This window comes from Mus musculus, chromosome 9 (genome assembly GCF_000001635.26).
Source record: "Mus musculus strain C57BL/6J chromosome 9, GRCm38.p6 C57BL/6J".
Classification (NCBI taxonomy): Eukaryota; Metazoa; Chordata; class Mammalia; order Rodentia; family Muridae; genus Mus; species Mus musculus.
Window position 1 is genome coordinate 38,330,560 of NC_000075.6, and position 19,720 is coordinate 38,350,279.

The 19,720-nt window shown below is 37.1% G+C and overlaps 1 protein-coding gene across 1 annotated transcript; it reads left to right on the forward strand.

The window, feature by feature from the left end:
- Window positions 1–18,525: 18,525 nt before the first annotated feature.
- Window positions 18,526–19,476, forward strand: Olfr898 (olfactory receptor 898). Its single transcript, NM_146871.2, has one exon. The coding sequence runs from the start codon at window positions 18,526–18,528 to the stop codon at window positions 19,474–19,476; it is 951 nt and encodes a 316-aa protein (NP_667082.2).
- The last annotated feature ends 244 nt before the right edge of the window (window positions 19,477–19,720 follow it).

The window sequence follows — 19,720 nt, forward strand, 5'->3', positions numbered from 1 at the left end:
TTTCTTGTCTATTATTCCTTTAAGTTCTCTTTATATTTTGACAAAATTAATATGAGTCCTACAATACTGTCTTGTTTCTTATCATGAATTGTAAATCTGTTTGTGACTTGTTTGGGATTATATGCTCTCAGATTCAATATGGTGTTTATTATCTGTGTCAGACTATGGACCTATTGTGCTAGTAATCTCATATATGTGTTATTTGTAACCCATTTCTTTCTCACTTTTTGAAGTCACTTTAAAAACTAGTCACCAATTTGAAAGTCTTATTACCTACAGATGTATTTTAAAATGGTAATGATGAGAAGAATTATAGTTTTTTTCAGAACTATCACAATTTCAGGAATTATTTGGTGTCTCCTTTAGTGTGGCTTTTATTCTAGGCTTTTAGCTTCAAGACTGTGATGGAATTTTACAATTCACTGAAGTTAGCTTTTATTTTTAGAGGTGTTTGAGTATATATTAGGACCATTTCTCTGCAAAATGTCTCAAATCCCTCAATGCTGCTAAAACATTATCATAATTGTGTTTTGTTATGAATTAAATTGAAATTGTCACTTTATTTTTCTTGATATTGGGACTATGTCTACAATCTTTTTTTTAAAAAACACAAATATTCTTTTCTATATAACAAAGAACAAAAGTTCATGGTAATATCTAAGTTATTTTCTCTATTGTATCAGATGAATGCTATGTTGTAATACAATTAAAAATAAAAAGGAGAAGGTCACTTGCTCCTGTAAAACAAACCCTGCCGGGCTTAGTGCTTAGTGATATCACTATCACTTGTTCTTGTTTGTGAGTTCAACTCCAAGGAGCAAAAGAAATCTCTACTTTTCTTCTTTGTCTCTCTCTATATCTTTTATGTAAATGAATCAATGTTTGTATGATTTCCTTAAGGCCATACAAAAAAAATCAGAATCCAATTTAGAACTTTATGTATCTTACATAGAAACATATTAGGGGAGGATAGTAGAGATGGCTTAGAGTATAAAGGCACATGCTGTTCTTGCAGAAGTCCTAGGTTTGGTTTACAGCACCCACATGATAGTTCAGAACTGCATATATGTGGCACACATTATACATGCAAGCAAAAACACTCAAAAATATAAAAAGCGGCAAAAGAAAAGAAAAATGAACAGAAGAGAACAAAATTTCAAGGAAATATAGTTTACTTCAGAAAATTCCTCCCAGTGATAGCAAGATGGGGGATAGTAAGAGAATATATACTATCAAAGAGATTTAGAGATTTGTAAGTTTCTACACTCTCACAGAGGCTGGTGGCTTTGTAAGCAAAGAGCTTATCTATAGGGATCAGAAGTACAAATTTAAAAAATACAAGTATTCCTACAAGAGCCTTGTATTAAAGTGTCACAAGCATGGTAAGTATCAAAATAATGTTTCATCTTGGATTTTCTGGTATGATGGGAATGAGAAATTTGGTTAACATTTCTGGTGAAGCATGTCATTATTTCCATAGGTACATTTATACTTTAAGATGTCTGTTACATGGTATATCTTAATTTGGATGGAAAATTATGTATTCATAAAATATAGAAATTTGTATTCTGTTACATATTTATGATTGTGTTTGCTGGGCAGAAGATACATCGTTACTGTTCATCACAAACATGAGTGAGTTATGGGCAGATGCTTTTCAGTGAGGGTTGTAACTTCTCCTAGAGGAACAATAATAAACTATATTTACTCCAGATGACAAACCAAAGAAGTAATGTAGAACAAGTCCAGTTTGGTGAAACAATGGCTATTTTAAGGTTATTTATGTAGGCCTAAACAAGAAGTTACTGGCAGGAATAGGAGCTTCATTGGCAAGTGTCTCACTGGTGACGTCACAGAAGCATGATGTTTTATTAAAACTGCCTCACTGAGGCTCTCTGTCTAAATTGCAATCAACTCCCTGCCTCCTGCTTTCTTCCAGAAACTGTTTAGTGTTAATGTGTTCTTAGGGCACAGCCTTGTCAATATAGTGTGTTTTCCAAGCTTCCAGAGTATTATGAGCATTTTTCATGAAGCAATGCTTCACTTTTGAGGCTATATCTGCAAAATATTGAGTATGTTCTGCTAATGGTACAGTAAATCTTTAAATTGCAATCTTTCTATTGCTATTTGATGAATTCCAAGAGATTTTGTTTCAAAATATGAGCTTGGAGAAAATATTTCTTAAATCAACCTAATTTAAATGATAGTATTAGAGAATTAAGCATTGGAATTTATTTTAATATTGAATAGATTACTACATTGTTTAATTTGTCAGTGTCACCTTCGGTTCTTCCATTTTATTCCTATTACAGAACATGATAAATGGAGTTGTGTAAGATGGTTTGAAATTTTCTCAGAAACTCACATTTTATGACGCTAACAACATTTATTAAATACATAGAATAAGATGTATAAGTATAACATCTTTGAAGCTTTGATACTTCACCAGAAAGTGAATATGAGTTACAAATATGGACTGAGTTTTGTATTTAAGTCAGCATCATAGTCAGAATAAATCATGAAATCATTTGGCTCAGTTTGATCAAAGCAACTAGCTTCTTTTGATTGTCTAATTAGATATGTTACCCTAGATAGTAAAAATGACTTACTATTTTAATAAAATATATTCTAATAATATATATTCTTAAGATATTGGCCAATAATTTTTTAAGCATCACAATATAGTGCTATCTAATATAAGCATATTTGATAATTACTGAAATTTTGGTGTGTTGTGTATGTTTTTACTAAATTATGTATACAGTCTGCACACATTGCTTATATTATTCTGATATCACAGGTTCCTCAAATACATAAGTGGAATTAGGTAAACTGGTTCCATAACTTTATATTAACATATATTGGATTCATTTCGAATCTCTTTCAAACAAAAACATAATGAAAATTATGATTGATTCATAAAAATTCAGTATCATCAACATAAAGGTAATATTCACATGTTAGGCTGTCAAAAATATGAAATTAAAACGTCCAAAAAACAACATTTCAAACCCATGAATGATGTTCATTTACCCACCTCGTTCATTCCATATCGCTAAGTAATCGAAATGTTCATGGATTCTTGATTTGTTGCATTCATCAAAAGTTTCAAATATTTCTCTCTGCAGTTCTTTTTCCCTTTGTAGTTCATCAGTGAGTATCAGAACAGACCTTGGCAACAACATGAATTTTAGATGAAGTGGTACTGGGCCCAAGTCAGTTTAATGTTACCCTGAACACTTGGCATTTCAGGTTGGTTGCTCTGGCAGAGTGTTGCCTAGAAAGTAGTATCCTGGGATCAAAAGTAATGAGGTCTGATATGCTAGCACACCATGGCTGTGGCAGAGCAGGACTAATGAGAAAAAATAATGATATCATTTACTCTGTTACAACAGCCTAAGGCAAGGCTCATTTTATACCTGGCAGCAGCTGTGGTGGTCATGGAAGAGGATGTCTGAGTTTTGGTTTGATTCATTGCTGTCTTTGCTGTTGCAAGATGCCAGGTCAGAAGTTGTAAGAGCTACCTCCTGACACAGAAAACCTAAACTTCCTTTCTAGATAGATACTTCTGTTCATTTCCACTTACATAGTTCTTCAGTTGCCTTAGAAGTACTTACAGTGTGTCTACTCCTACAGTGAACTAGTTTTATGCTACCCAGGTGGATTTTGTGTGTGTGAGTGTTCAAAAATACTTGAAATTGATTTTAAATTATCCAAAGTCTAATTGCTGAAAGAGCAAATGTTGTTTAATGTGATTCAACTTCAATATTTTAAAAGCTGTAAATAATATTTGAAACTATGTTACTGCGTTGGGTCCCATCTATGAATATAGTTACATAGAGCTTGTCTTTCTGAGTCCTTTGAACATACCTAAACTGAGGGAAGAATAACGCTTAACAGCGTAAGAAAGAGGTGCTTAGAAGTGTACCCTGGTGGCTGTGGTCAAAACTTATAGTTTATTTGAGAAATAAATAAATTGCTAATCTGAGAATTATAGCCAATAATAATTTTATGTATTTCACCGACTGACACAATGGAGTTTTAAATAATATAAGCACAAATATAGATGTAAAGAGATGTAGAGAGGTACATTACTTTGCAAGATTTACTCACTGCACAATGTTTATATCTATTAACAATGTCACATAGCCTCCAAAATTTAACTACACTATCTGAATATCATTTCCACATACAATTTCTCATTGGTGGTGTCTAAAAGTAATTTAGAGATATGAGCCCTAACACCAAAGTAAAAATCTAATCGTAAGACTAACATGGGGCCTGCTTCTCTTTATTTCTCTCTCCTCCCCTCTTTTCTTCATTTCTCCTGTTCCTCCTCCTACTCCTCCTCATGTCCTTCCTATGTTATTTCATACCTTCCTTTCTGCTTTTGTAATAACATCTACCTTAATTCTATTGACAAATGCCATTTGTCTGTTGTAAATAGTCTTGAGTTGACATATTTTGCATAGCAAAAGGAGTCTCTGCAAATATCAGTTGTGAAAATTTATGTTTAAAAGCTTAAGAATTTACTCTACCTCCAAATTCATAATTGAACTTGCCACTGTTAATTAATATTCAGAGAAATCACAAAAGACTTGAGTCATCTTCAAATAACTTAATCATTCACAGTATAATAGACAATATTCACACTGTCAATTAAATTCTTATGTCTTTACTTCACATTTCATAGAAGGTACTGTATCTATTACAGCCTCAATATAAGGAACTCTCAATGGTAGGGGCTGTTGAAAAATGGGTCCCAATTTTACAACTCTCAGAAATTTCCTTTTAAAAAGTGTTACTAAACAAATCCATTATTTTTTTGGGAGGAAATTCTATCCCCATCTTCTCAAGATTGTTTGGTTCATATTCTTGGAAAGGTAACTCAGAACAAGGTTGTGAGTTTTTCATGATGAGATATGTAGAACTGAATAAAAACTGCCCAATGATTATCAAATGAGGTAAAAAATAATGCAGGTATATAAATTCATATTTTTCTGTCAATAGCCATTATTTAGGCTGTATTTTGTTTTTTTCTAAGAATACCTAAATAAGCGAAATGTCCTAAATAAGCTTCATAATGCTGTGAAAACTATACATTAAAGAGCATCATTTACACTTTTAAATGTTCCCATCTCTTGATTGATGTCTTACATTCTGCTTTATGTAAATATGATACTTTGTTTAAAAATTCTTGTTTAATTTTAGCATTTTCTAATTAATATCATGGTACTTTCTAACTTTATGTTTGTTCATCTGTGGATAAACAATCATAACAACACACATACACACACTTACACACAGGTATGTGCATGACAGAACTCAGCCTACATGTGAAATAAGTTGTGCAAGGGATATTCTGAGTGCTTGTATAAAAAATAAAAATAAAAAACTTCAAGAAAAAAAGGATAAGTGTCTTTTGATGTCACTTTCTTCAAAAACATGGAATTTGTCATGGAATGTGCTGAGTATTCTGCCCAGGTGTAGCAGATAGGTTGAGTTTACTACAGCTGTTGTATTCATATGCCTCCATGGAAAAACATGGTTTTATTTTTTGTTGTGGCTTATCTTTGTGATTGAACACAATACTAATCTGATTCTTCTTTACTAGCAGAGGAAAATTTGTCTAGTGCTTTGAATAAAATTTGCTATTGAGTGATAATTTTGTCCAACTCATTCCCAGGCAATGTTCTTCCAGGTTCATGTCACCAACTAGAGAGGTAAACACACACACACACACACACACACACACACACACACACATTTTGTGAGAAAGTATGTGTGTGTGTGTGTGTGTGTGTGTGAGAGAGAGAGAGAGAGAGAGAGAGAGAGAGAGAGAGAGAGAAAGAGAGAGAGAGAGAACTATGATGGCACATGCATAAGATATAAGAATTAAAGAAACTGGGGACTGATGTAGGAGGATCACAATTTTAAGGCCAGTTTTTCATACATAGTGAATTACAGGCCATGGTTGATGGTGTAGAGATACCTTAAAAAGACAAGCAATATGAACAGCAACAAACATATAAATAAACAAAATCAAAGAAGTAACAACTAAAATAAAATGTCAACAAAAGCATTGCTAATACTTATTAAATGGTAATGTGTTTGTGATCACAGTACCACAAAGAAAGTGTTACAAAGACCCTGAATTTGCAGGCTATCTGGGCTACAAATAGTAGAAAATATTTAAATAAATAAATAAATAAATGAATAAGCATAAAAGTTTCAATCAGGTGTACAAACACAAGGCAAAATACAGGATTATAATCCAGAAGTAGGCATACATTTTCATTTGTCTCCTGAAAGGCTGAGCCAGAGTCTGACAAATACAGATGTGGATGCTCGTAGTTAATCATTGGAATGAGCATGGGGACCCCAATGAAGGAGTTAGAGAAAGGACTGAAGGAGGTCAAGGGCTTTGCAACCCCACAGGAAGAACAACAATATCAACCAACCAGAGCTCCCAAAGCTTCCAGGGACTGAACCACCAACCATAAAAATACACATGGAGGGACCCATGGCCCCAAACCCATATGTAGCAGAGGATAGAATTGTCTTGCATCAATGAGAAGAGAGGTTCTTGGTCCTGTGAAGGCTCAGTTCCCTATGTAGGGGAATGCCAGGGTGGTGAGGTGGGAGTGGCTAAGTGGGAACCACACTCATAGATGCAGAGGAACGGAGGGATGAGATAGGGAGTTTGCAGAGGAGAAACCAGGAAAGAAGATAAAATTTGAAATAAATTTTAATTTGAATAAATAAAATATCCAATAAAAAAATTGTAGTTTACTTGGGTATGTTATGTAATGTAAGGAAAATTATCCCTCAAATAGTTGTGGAATTATTGTCCCTTTACTAGAAATACGGTATTATAGCACACATAATCTATAGATAAGTGAAACTTAATAAATGTTCTATTGCAATGCCCTGCCTTACCTTTTCTGGCATCATTCATGATTGCAGTAAAGGAGGAAGCCTCCAGCTCTATTCCAACTTGATTTCTATGCCAAGTGTCTAAAGTGTATCATGTAATTAACAATAAGAGCATACTATCTACCTATGATGGGCAACCAAGAGAAATAGTACCTTTCTGTATTATTTGGGAGACCTCTGGGCACTCTCTAACCAATAGCTCATATAGAGGTATCTCCTATCTGAAACGTCTGTTTTTATTTAAATGCTATGATTTCTACATACAGCACATTTTTTGTACATTTGTCTGCTCATTTAAAATATGGATATATTTTAACTACATCAAATTTTCCTTGTTATGAATTAAATTTTCTTACTTCTTTGCATAATTAAATTTGAGATAAAATTTGCCATGTATACACATTGATATCACTTATTATAACACTGAGTTATCAAGAACACAAAGGAAGATTCAAGCTTGGCCAACTTGGATGGAAATGGAAATACCAGTTCTTTGGAGCTTTTGACTGGGCTCATGGGACAAAAGTTTCCATATGAGGAGCCTAACATCTTAATGTTTATCTGATTATATTCATCTGCCCACAATTTTCTGCTTATGTGTCAATAAAAAACATAAAGCAAACCACACAATGACAGAGAATATTTTTAAAATATTTATGTCCCATGAGAATCATTTATCTACAATAAGTAAATAACACTAAGAATTAAATCACAAAGAAAAAAAGCGTAAGACAAAGGCAAAAATCTGAATAGCCATTTCATCAAAGAAAATATGGGAATGTGTCATCAGCATGAAAAAAATGTAAACTTTATTTGAAATTTGAGGATCACAAAATAAAACTATTCAACGTATGACATATACCAGTATGACTAAACTTGAAAAGAAAATCCTGACCCCAAGATTTCTTAATATTAAAAAAGATCTGAAACAATGTAAAATTGTATTTGCTTTATTTTTTATGAGAATTTAGAATGAGTGACATTTTAGAAGAGGATTGGTAGCTTTTCTTTTAACTGAATATTTTTCGAAGAATATATTTTGTTCATATTCTACTTTCCTGCAATTCCTTCAATAGAGTCCCAACCTTCCTACAAGGGAAGAACTTTATTCTTCCCTTGTCCTAAAATCTAAACCAAAACCAACCTAAACCCAAATAAAACCAACAAAAGGCCAAAGCAAATCATCCTCTTCTCTCATAGTCAGTCTGCTCCTAGATAGTTGCTATGGAGTGGTTTGAAAGAAGGTGTGCAAGAGAAAACTTGCATATGAATGGAGCAGTTTTATTTATCTTTTTCAATACAGACAACTAACCAAAATACCCTTTAAAAGATGGTGGATAAACAAATTGTAGTACATTCCATATAAGGAAAAGGGAAGAAATTAGACATTGAGCCTTGCAAAAACGGGGAGGAGTCTTAAGGACACATTGCTAAGTGAAAAACCTGGCCTCAATAGGTTGAATACAAGATATATCTAGTACCACTATTGACATGTTCAGTTGTTTGGCTAGGTATAAAGTACCAGGCATCAATTCTGTCATGTTCTGTAGGACTTGAGACAATTAGACAGTTGTTGGTTGGTGCCATCATTGCACCCTTAGGGATATCTTGATATGATGGCCATCATTATTCAAAGGGTTTGCAAATAGGTAAGATTATTGATTGTTTTCTCCCTTGTCAACTTGTATCAAACCTTCAGACACTCTGAGAGCTAGTCCCCATGAGAATTTCAGTGTCAGGCATGAGAAGCCTTCTCTTGAGTTGTTTTTTTTTTCCCCATTTTTTAAGGTATTTAGCTCATTTACATTTCCAATGCTATACCAAAAGTCCCCCATACCCACCCACCCCCACTCCCCTACCCACCCACTCCCACTCCCCCTTTTTGGCCCTGGCGTTGCCCTGTACTGGGGCATATAAAGTTTGTAAGTCCAATGGGCCTCTCTTTGCAGTGATGGCCGACTAGGCCATCTTTTGATACATATGCAGCTAGAGACAAGAGCTCCGGGGTACTGCTTAGTTCATATTGTTGTTCCACCTATAGGGTTGCAGTTCCCTTTAGTTCCCTGGGTGCTTTCTCTAGTTCCTCCACTGGGGGCCCTGTGGTCCATTCAAAAGCTGACTGTGAGCATCCAATTCTGTGTTTGCTAGGCCCTGGCATAGTCTCATAAGAGACAGCCATATCTGGGTCCTTTCAGCAAAATCTTGATAGTGTATGCAATGGTGTCAGCATTTGGAAGCTGATCATGAGATGCATCTTTGGATATGGCAATCACTAGATGGTCCATCCTTTTGTCACACTTCCAAATTTTGTCTCTGTAACTCCTTCCATGGGTGTTTTGTTTCCTATTCTAAGAAGGGGCAAAGTGTCCACACTTTGATCTTCGTTCTCTTGAGTTTAATGTGTTTAGCAAATTGTATCTTATATCTTGGGTATCCTAAGTTTCTGGGCTAATATCCACTTATCAGTGAGTACATATTGTGAGAGTTCCTTTGTGATTGGGTTACCTCACTCAGGATGATGCCCTCCAGGTCCATCCATTTGCCTAGGAATTTCATAAATTCATTGTTTTTAATAGCTGAGTAGTACTCCATTGTGTAAATGTACCACATTTTCTGTATCCATTCCTCTGTTGAGGGGCATCTGGGTTCTTTCCAGCTTCTGGCTATTATAAATAAGGTTGCTATGAACATAGTGGAGCATGTGTCCTTCTTACCGGTTGGGAAATCTTCTGGATATATGCCCAGGAGAGGTATTGCTGGATCTTCCGGTAGTTTTTTTTTTTTTTTTTTTTTTTTTTTTTTTTGGGTTTTCGAGACAGGGTTTCTCTGTGCAGCTCTGGCTGTCCTGGAACTCACTTTGTAGACCAGGCTGGCCTCGAACTCAGAAATCCGACTGCTTCTGCCTCCCAAGTGCTGGGATTAAAGGCGTGTGCCATTATCACAGTTATGCAAGGCTTCTGTTTTTTCTTCAGTAAGCAGCTGTCTTAAGAAGCCCATTACTCATTATGCTTTTCTTTAGATATAAAATTTACCTATTCAAATAAATTAACATAAAACCGTATTCTACCCTTTTTTATATATTATGTGGTTAACATTGTTTCATGTTCATTATCATTGTTTCATTGTTTTGGGAACTTCATACATGAGTACTATATTTATTTCATTTTTCCCAATTTATATGTTGTCTTCCATTTAACTAGTGTCTCCTATATAAGACAGGGAACAACATTATGAAATATCAAAAATATGGCTGCCTAAATGAGAGATGAGAAAGGACACTTTCAATTGACATGCCATTGTGATAGAGAAACATTTCACAAGCTGCTACACCTAGACAAGGAGCCACAAGCAATCAATGGCTACAGAGAAAGAGAATAAGCCCACTCCAGAGAAAAGCCCCTGATAGACTATGTTATGTTCTCTACTTTTCCAAATGACACTGTTTATTTTAACTTTTTTATTTACTGATAAAATTTGATCTTTTTTCACCATTGTATTTATGTACATGATATATCCTGAATACTTCAATCCTACCTTCTAAAAATACCTGTCTCATACCCCTTCTAATAATCTCTCTTTTCCATCCAAGCTCCAGGACTTTCAATTTTGCTTATAAATTTAGTACTATCTTATGGAGCCTGTTAGGCTCACCTGTACATATTCAACTGAGGACAGTGACTTTGTTCTATCAGTATTCAATAATGATGCACAGAGACCTTGGGTCCTAGGAGACTTTCCACATCCAAAGTCTGAGTGTTAGCAGGTCCAGTCTTCTGCACAATTAGTGGAAACAACAATAGCTCTGTTATTTCATGATTCCAATGGCTCTGTCATGTTCAGATGTTATTTCAGACTATTACAACAAGCAAAATTCTCAATCATTATAGATAAAGAAAGTAAGATATTATACAATAAAGTCAAATTTTGAAAATATCTATTCAAATCCCCAGCCATACAGAAGGTAAAAGAATGAAAATTCAAACCAAAGGAGGTTAACTATAACCATGAAAACATAGGGAATAAATAATCTCAGAGAGGAAAAATCAACAAAGGGAAGCACAGAAACACCCACATATACCATCACCACTATTACCATTCCCAACACTACTAACACTACCACAATCACCACTAACAACAAAATAGCAGGAATAAACAATCATTGGTCATTGATATCTCTCAATATCAATATATGCAATACAAGACAAAACAAACAAATAAACAAATAAAACACAGATGGAAAGAATGGCTGTGAAAACAGGATCTGTCCTGCAACATCCAAAAGACATACCCTAACATCAAAGATAAATATCATCTCAGGGGAAAGGGCTGATAAAAGCTGTTCTAGGCAAATAGTCCTAAAAGGCAAGTTGATATAGCCATTTTAATAGCTAACAAAATAGACTTTAAACACAAACTAATTTGAAACAATAAAGGGCAGTACTACATACTCATAAAAGAAAAATATCCACTAACAAGATATTGCAATTCTTAACTTCTCTGCCCCAAATACAAGTGCATCAAAATTTGTAAAAGAAACACTTCTACAGATTTAAGTTCATAGCAGTAGTTACCTACAAGGATGTGAAGAAATAAGAACACTCCCCCATTGTTGGTGGGACTGCAAGCTGGAACAGCCACTCTGGAAATCAGTCTGGAGGTTCCTCAGAAAATTGTACATAGTACTAACTGAGGACCCAGCTATACAACTCCTTGGCATATACCCAGAAGATGCTCCAACATGTAACAGAGCCTGACAAATACAGAGGCAGATGCTCTTAGCCAACCATTGGACTGAGCACACGGCCTCCAATGGAGGAATTTGAGAAAGGACTGAAATGCTGAGGGGGTTTGCAATCCCATAGGAAGAACAACAGTATCAGCCAACTGACCCTGCAGATCTCCCAGGGACTAAACCACTAACCAAAGAGTACACATAAAGCAACCCATGGCTCCAGACACATATGGAGCAAAGGATGGTCTTGTCATGCATCAATGGAAGGAGAGACCCTTGGTCCTGTGAAGTATTGATGCCCCACTGTAGGGGAATGCTAGCAGGAGTGGTTGGGTGGGTGAGAGAGCACCCTCATAGAAGCAAGGGATGGGATAGGGATTTTCCAGAAGGGAAACCAGGAAAGTGGATAACATTTAAAATGTAAATAAGTAAAATAACTAATAAAAAAAGACCAAGAAACTGGAGGCTTTCAACTGAATATCACACAGGAAAGTTCTAGAAAAAAATGGAAGAAATGAATGCAAGAGAAGTAGACAGCAAAAAAAAAAAAAAAAATTAAATAATAAATAAATAAATAAAATTAAACCAGAGGCTAAAGTCAATAAAATAGAAACAAAAAGAATACAGAGGCTCAATAAAACAGTTTCTTCTTTGAGGAAATAAATGAGATAGATATGCATTATCCAAACTAACTAAAAGACATGGAGAAAATATCCAAATGAACAAAATCATAAATGAAACAGGAGGCATAACAACAAATACCAAAGAAATATAAAGAATCATAAGGACATATTGTAAAAACCTATACTTCTGGGTGTTGGTGATTAGCAGCAGCAGCAACTGAGTTCTCAACTGAGGAATCTCAAATGGCTAGGAAACTCCTAAAGTAATTCACAGACCATGTGAAGCTCAAGAAGAAGGAAGACCAAAGTGTGGATGCTTCAGTCCCTCTTAAGTGGGGGAACGAAATACCGGATGAAATACAGGGACAAAGTGTAGAGGAGAGACTGAAGGAAAGGCCATCCAGAGACTGCCCTACCTAGAAGTCCATCCCATCTATAGACACCAAGCCCAGACACTATTGAGGATGCCAAGAAGTGCTTGCTGACAGAATACTGATATAGCTGTCTCCTGAGAGGCTCTTCCAGAGCCTGGCAAACAAACAGGCAGATGCTCATAGCCAACTATTGGACTGAGCATGGAGTCCCCAGTGGAGGAGTTAGAGAAAGGATTGAGGAGCTGAAGGGGTTTGCATTCCATAGGAAGAAAAATATCAACCAACCAGACCCCCTGGGCTCGCGGAGACTGAACCACCAACCAAAGGGTACACATGGAGTGTTCCATGGCTCCAGCTGCATATGTAGCAGAGGATGGCCTTGTTGGGCATCACTGAGATAGGAGGCTCTTGTTCGAGTGAAGGTTTGATGCCCCAGTGTAGGGGAATGCTAGGGTGAGTAGGCTGGAGTGGGTAGGCAGGTAGGTAAGCACCCTCATAGAAGCAGGGTGAGGGAAAATGGGATGGGGGGGGGGGGGGTTCCAGAGGGGAAATCGGCAAAGGGGATAACCTTTAAAATGTAAATAAATAAAATATCCAATAAAAAAGAGAAATGTTCAGTATCCTTAGTCATCAATGAAATGTAAATCACAACAATGCTGAGATTCCACTCTATACCACTCAGAATAGTCAAAAAGTCACGTCACAGTACATTCTGGTGAGGATAGGGAAAAAGAGGAATACTCCTCCATTGCTAGTGGGATTGCAAAATGGTATAACCACTCTGGAAATCAATCTGGCAGCTCCTCAGAAAATTGGAAATAGTACATCCTGAAGACCCAACTATACCACTCTTAGACATATACTCAAAAAATGCCCCATTATACCACAAGGACACATTCTCCACCATGTTCATAGCAGCCTCACTTATAATAGCCAGAAGCTGGAAACAACCCACATGTCCCTAAACTGAAGAATGGATATAGAAAATGTGGTTCATTTACACAATAAAATACTGTTCAGCTATTAAAAACAAGGACATCATAAATTTTTCAGACAAATGGGTGGATCTAGAAAATATCATCCTGAGTGTGATAAATCAGACCCCCAAGGACATGTATGGTATGTACTCACTGATAAGTGGATATTTACCAAAAAGTGCAGTATACCTAGGATACAACCCATAGACTGTAAGAAGTGTAACAATCAGAAAAGCCCAAGTGAGGATGCTGCAATCCCACTTAGAATGGGAAAGGAAATAATCATGGGAGGCAGAGAGATGGAGCGATCTGGGTAGGAGAGGAGAGAGGGAAGGGGAAAGGGGAACAGGGTTATGTATGGAGGGGACAAAGATAAGCAGCATGGAGGAGGGGGCAGTGGTGGGAGGTAGAGGTACCCTCTGGAAAGTACCAGCGACCTGGAAGTTAGAGACTCTCAGGAATCATTGGGGATAATCTTAGCCAAAATGCCAAACATTTGGGCAGAGGGAACTCCCCATAGCCAGTAGATAGACATGGTCTCAAGTGGAAGGACAGGGTCATTAACTCACAGTCAAAATTTCTGACTCAAAATTGTTCCTGTCTAAAAGAACTACAGGGACAAAAATGGAGAAGAGGAAAGGAAAGGTGGTCCAATAGCCAGTCCAACTTGGGATCCATCTCCTGGGGTTGCACCAAGGCTTGGCACTATTTTTTGATGCTATGATGCGCTTACATATGGGTTGCTGGCATGGTGTCCTCTGAGAGGCCCTACCAGCAGCTGACTGAGACAGAGGAGATACACCCAGCCATTTTACTGAAGTCGGGGATCCCTATGCTTGAATTAGAGGAAGGATTGAAGAAACTGAAAGGAAGGTCAACCCATAGGAAGACCGGCAGTCCCAATTAATCCAGATTCCAGGGAATTCCCAGAGACTGAGCCACCAACCAGGAGCATACACTGGCTGATCTGAGGCCCCTGGCACATATATAGCAGAGATTTGTCTGGTCAGGTCTCAGTGGGAGAATCCTTGAGAGACTTGAGGCCTCAGGGAAGTGGGCAGTTCTGGTTGAGGGAGAGCACCCTCTCAGTGGCAATGGGGGATAGGAGTGAGATGATGAACTGTGGGAGGGGAGATTGAGAGACGGCAATGACTGGAATGTAATAAATAAAATATTAAAAAAGAAACTTTCTATATGGTCCCCCAATCCCCAACCCCAGCAGCTCCATATTTCCACTCATTCTCCTCACCCTCTGGGCTTCTCTCCTGTCTCTCCCCATACCTGATCCTGACCCCTTTTTCCCTCCTATTCCCCTCTCCAACCCAGGTCATCCCTCCCCTTGCCTCCCATGATTATTTTGTTCCCCCTTCTCAGTGGGATTGAAGCATCTTCACTTGGGCCTTCCTTCTTGTTAAACTTCTTACTGTCTTTGAGTTGTATTATGAGTATTCTGTACAATTTGGCTAATATTCACTTATCAGTGAGTACATACCATGATTGTCCATTTGGGTCTGGGTTACCTCACTCAGGATATTTTCTAGTTAAATCCACATGCCTTCAAAATTCATGATGCTCTTGTGTTTAATAGCTGAATAGTATTCCGTTGTGTAAGTGAACCATATTTTTGTGTCCATTCAGTTGAGAGGGACATCTGGGTTGCTTCCAGTTTCTGAATATTATGAGTAAGGCCACTATGACCATAGTGGACCATATATCCTTGTGGTATTGTGGATCATCTTTTGGGAATATGTCAAGAGTGGTATAGCTTGGTAGTCAGATAGAACTGCTTTACCAGCAGCTGACTGAGACAGATGCAGATACTTACAGCCAACCATTGGACTGAGGTTGGGGCCCTTTATGGCAGAGTTAGGGGAAGGACTGAAGAAACTGAAGTAGATCGCAACCCCATAGGAAGACCAACACTGCCAACTAACCTGTATACCTGGGAGCTCCCAGGGAGTAAGCCTGGAAACAAAGAGCATACACAGACTCATCTGAGGCTCCTGGCACATATGTATCAGAGAACTGCCTTGTCTGTCCTCAGTGGGAGAACATGTACCTAATTTAGTCCAAGAAGGGGACTGGTGGGGTGAAAGTGGCAGAAGCACTCTTTCAGATGTAAAAGTAAAGGAGAGAGGGGATGGGGTGAAGAACTCTGGGATGGGAGACCTGGTGGGGGCACAACATTGGGGATGTAATAATTAATTACAAATAAAGTAATAATAATATTAATCTTGGTGATATTAGTAATATTCAGTCATTATCAGGCTTTTGGATGCAGGAGACAGAATTTCAGAGACACACTCTCAGTCATTACTCAGAGAGTAGGATGTTGAAAACATACTTCTCAATGGTATACTTCAAACCTCCCCCTTAGATCTCAGAGAACTCCATGGGAGTAGTACAAGAGAGAGTGTAAGAACCAGAAAGAATGAAGAACTACAAGAGAACAAAGCCCTCTGTCTATTGAACAAATTTCACATGAAGTCACAGAAAATGAAGCAGAAAGCAGAAAGACATCACTGGTTTGCTTCAAGTCCTGTGCCTATATATTCTAGCTTTCAGTTTAGTATTTTTATGAGATCCCTGAGTGTGTGAATGAGTGGATCTCTGATTCTTGTGATTTCTCTTTGGGCTGTTTTTCTTCTGTTGATTTTCCTTTGTCTGGCGTTGATTTGCTAGTGTTTTGTTTTATCTTACTATCTTATTTTTATGTTTGCTGGTTCTCTTAGAGACCTATTTGTTTCAAAGAAAGACAAAAAGGGAGTGGATCTAGATGGGAGGGGAGGGGAAGAGGAATTGGGTGGAGGAGAGGGAAGTCAAACTATAATGTGGATATATTAAGAAATGTACTCAATACACTACAAAGTCTACAGAAAATTAAAACCAATGAGTAAAGCAGAGCTGGGTGTATAGTTCGGTGGGAAAGAGTACTTGCTGCACAAATGTGAACTTCAGTGGTTTGATGCTCAGTACCCAAGTAAAAAATGTATGTGAGTGTTCATATAAAACAACTTAGGTACACAACTAATTTATGTCATAATATAACTTAATTAAAATATAAAATATCATCTCTGATGTAAGCTAAGATTGAGTAGAAATGTTATTATCCTAACAACAAATGGTAAGTAGATCCATGATTCCATGATCAATATATGCAGAGAGAGAGAGAGAGAAAGAGAGAGAAAGAGAGAGAGAGAGAGAGAGAGAGAGAGAGAGAGAGAGAGGATGGACTAATAATGCAAAGTACATATTCAAAAAAGGTTAACCCTTTGACTTTTTAAAATGATTAAAGTCATTCCAAAAGAGAGCAGCATAGAAATTTTTCTTAGAATTAATTTTAATATATCATCTCTTTCAGTTATCAACTTCAAAGAACTCACCCTAATGGCACAACATGCTTTGGCATCTAATTTTCTCAGCCACTACAAATCCTTTTTGATGACAACAGGTGTATGTGATGATGGGAGGTGAAATTAGCATGGCAGGTGGAGCCCAAGAACACTGTTTCTGCCCCACTCACAGTATGGTGCCACAAGATGATACCTACTTCAGATACCAACAATAAAAGCTGAGAAACAATGTATGTGAACAAGAATGTATAATAAAGGGTAGCTAACACTTATCAGCCCCTCTTTTCATACATTTAGGAGAGTTCAAATACATTAGTAAAATATTTCATTGAATTACACAGTGAGATAGCTCTTTTATTTAACAATATTACCATATTTTCTTCTTGAAGTGGTAAATTTGAGCCATATATTTTTATATACTAGAGAAGAATTTTACACTGATATAAAAATAATCATTTTTATGAGTGTTTTTTACAACTATACATAAACAAGGCTCAGAGAGTACTGCAGTTTTGTAGTTACAAAGTGGGAAATCTGGATTTAAATTTATATTGACTTGCAATTCTCCTTCTATTAAATTTTTGTATAGTGTTACTCATTGGTCTAATGTTTATTACTATAATCTTAGAAAAATTACAAATGGCAAGAGGGCATGTCCCTGGACATTAGACTTTCAGAGTTGTAAAAAGTATAATGACGCGAATAGGAAACGAGACCAGTCACAACTGTCCTGAGACTCAGGTACTCCTGCTGGGAAATTATGTTATCTCTAAACATCCAACACTAGTTATTTCACTGGATACAAACACAAGCTCAGTGACACCTACCATAGAGGGCCCACCTAATGTGCGACAAAGGCCCATAACAAAAACAATAATTTCCTCTACTACCAAAGAATTTTCTTAGAAATCCTGGTCTTGTGATACAAATTCTAATTTAACTCAAATGATGTTTTAGAGATTCATAAAATATAATGATTTTCTTTCCTTTATGTGAAAATAAAATTCTGGTGGAGTTCTCAAATATAGATAATGTCCCTGACCATTATACGACTTCTAACATGCCAGAGGCATATCTATACTAATGATTATAACCTGCTTCATTATTGTTACCTTAGACAATCTCTGGACAGTGAGGAGGAACACATCATGTGTTTTGAGAGCAGAAAAGCCTCCAGAAAATCCAGGTGAGCAGTAACTAATCCATACTTTCTTAATTTCTCTTGAACCTCTGTGGATCAGGTACACATCCTCTTCCGCACTAATTCCTAGTGAAGTCTAGGAAAACCAAGGGGAGTAATGTGAAGAGACACTGGAGTTCTGACTGTACTTTTTGGATGCATGGACATAAAATGTGTCTGAGCAGAGGAGAAATGGGGCTTTTTGAGGAAGCAAACATGAACAGTAGTGCTATTGTATGCCTTGCTGTGTGTTCAATAACTCCAAACCCAGTTAGCAAGAACTCCAGTTCTCAGTCTGAGATCAATGGTGAGATTCTTATTAATGACACTTTATTCTCTTATTATTTCAGATGCGAGTCATGAAGCAAATGGTTTCAGAAAGTAACTATTCAGTAACTGAGTTCATTTTTATGGGATTAACAGTTCAACGAGAGTTCCAGTTGCCCCTGTTTGTTCTCTTCTTGTTAAACTACACAGCCACTGTGGTGGGAAACCTGAGCTTAATGAATCTCATTTGCCTAAATTCACATCTTCACACTCCCATGTACTTTTTCATCTTCAATCTGTCCTGCATTGATTTTTGTTATTCGCTTGTCTGTAACCCCACAATGTTGATGAGTTTTGTTTCAGAGCACAACACCATCTCCTATGCTGGATGCATGAGTCAGCTGTTTTTATTCTGCTTTTTTGCCAACTCTGAATGTTATGTGCTGACAGCCATGGCCTATGATCGCTATGTGGCCATCTGTCATCCCCTCAAGTACACAACTGTCATGTCCCCTAAGATCTGCTCTCTGCTGGTGTTTGGTTCTTACTTGATGGGTTTTGCTGGGGCCATGACTCACACAGGGTTTATGATCAGGCTCAGTTTTTGTAATTCAAACATCATCAACCACTACATGTGTGACATCTTCCCCCTCCTTCAGCTCTCTTGTACCAGCACCTATGTCAACGAGCTTGTAAGTTCTGCTGTGGTTGGAACAATTATCATTTTATCTAGCCTCATTATCTTAGTCTCATATGCTATGATCCTTTCCAATATCCTTCATATGTCATCAAGTAAGGGTTGGTCAAAAGCCCTGGGCACTTGTGGGTCCCACATCATAACTGTTAGCCTCTTTTATGGGTCTGGTCTCCTTGCTTATGTCAAGCCATCATCTGCTGAGACTGTGGGTCAGGGGAAAATTTTCTCAGTATTTTACACTCTTGTGGTTCCCATGCTAAATCCTCTCATTTACAGCCTCAGGAACAAGGATGTCAAACTTGCTGTGAAGAGAACAATGAAAAGAGTCACAAGCTGAATGAACAGTGGTGATTTTATAGTCCTGCCCCCACTACATTGATTTATTCTCTCTCTTTGTCTTTTTCATTACATTCTTCTGTTCTGCTTTCTGTTCCTCTCTAAAGTCTAGAAAAAATTCCACTGTAATCTCTTTCTTCTTGCTACAATGAAGTGTAACTCTTATGTCTAATTTTTTTTTCTGTCAGAATTGTTTTCATCTTCATATGGCTCCAAGATATTATTCATTGCCAATATTAAATCAT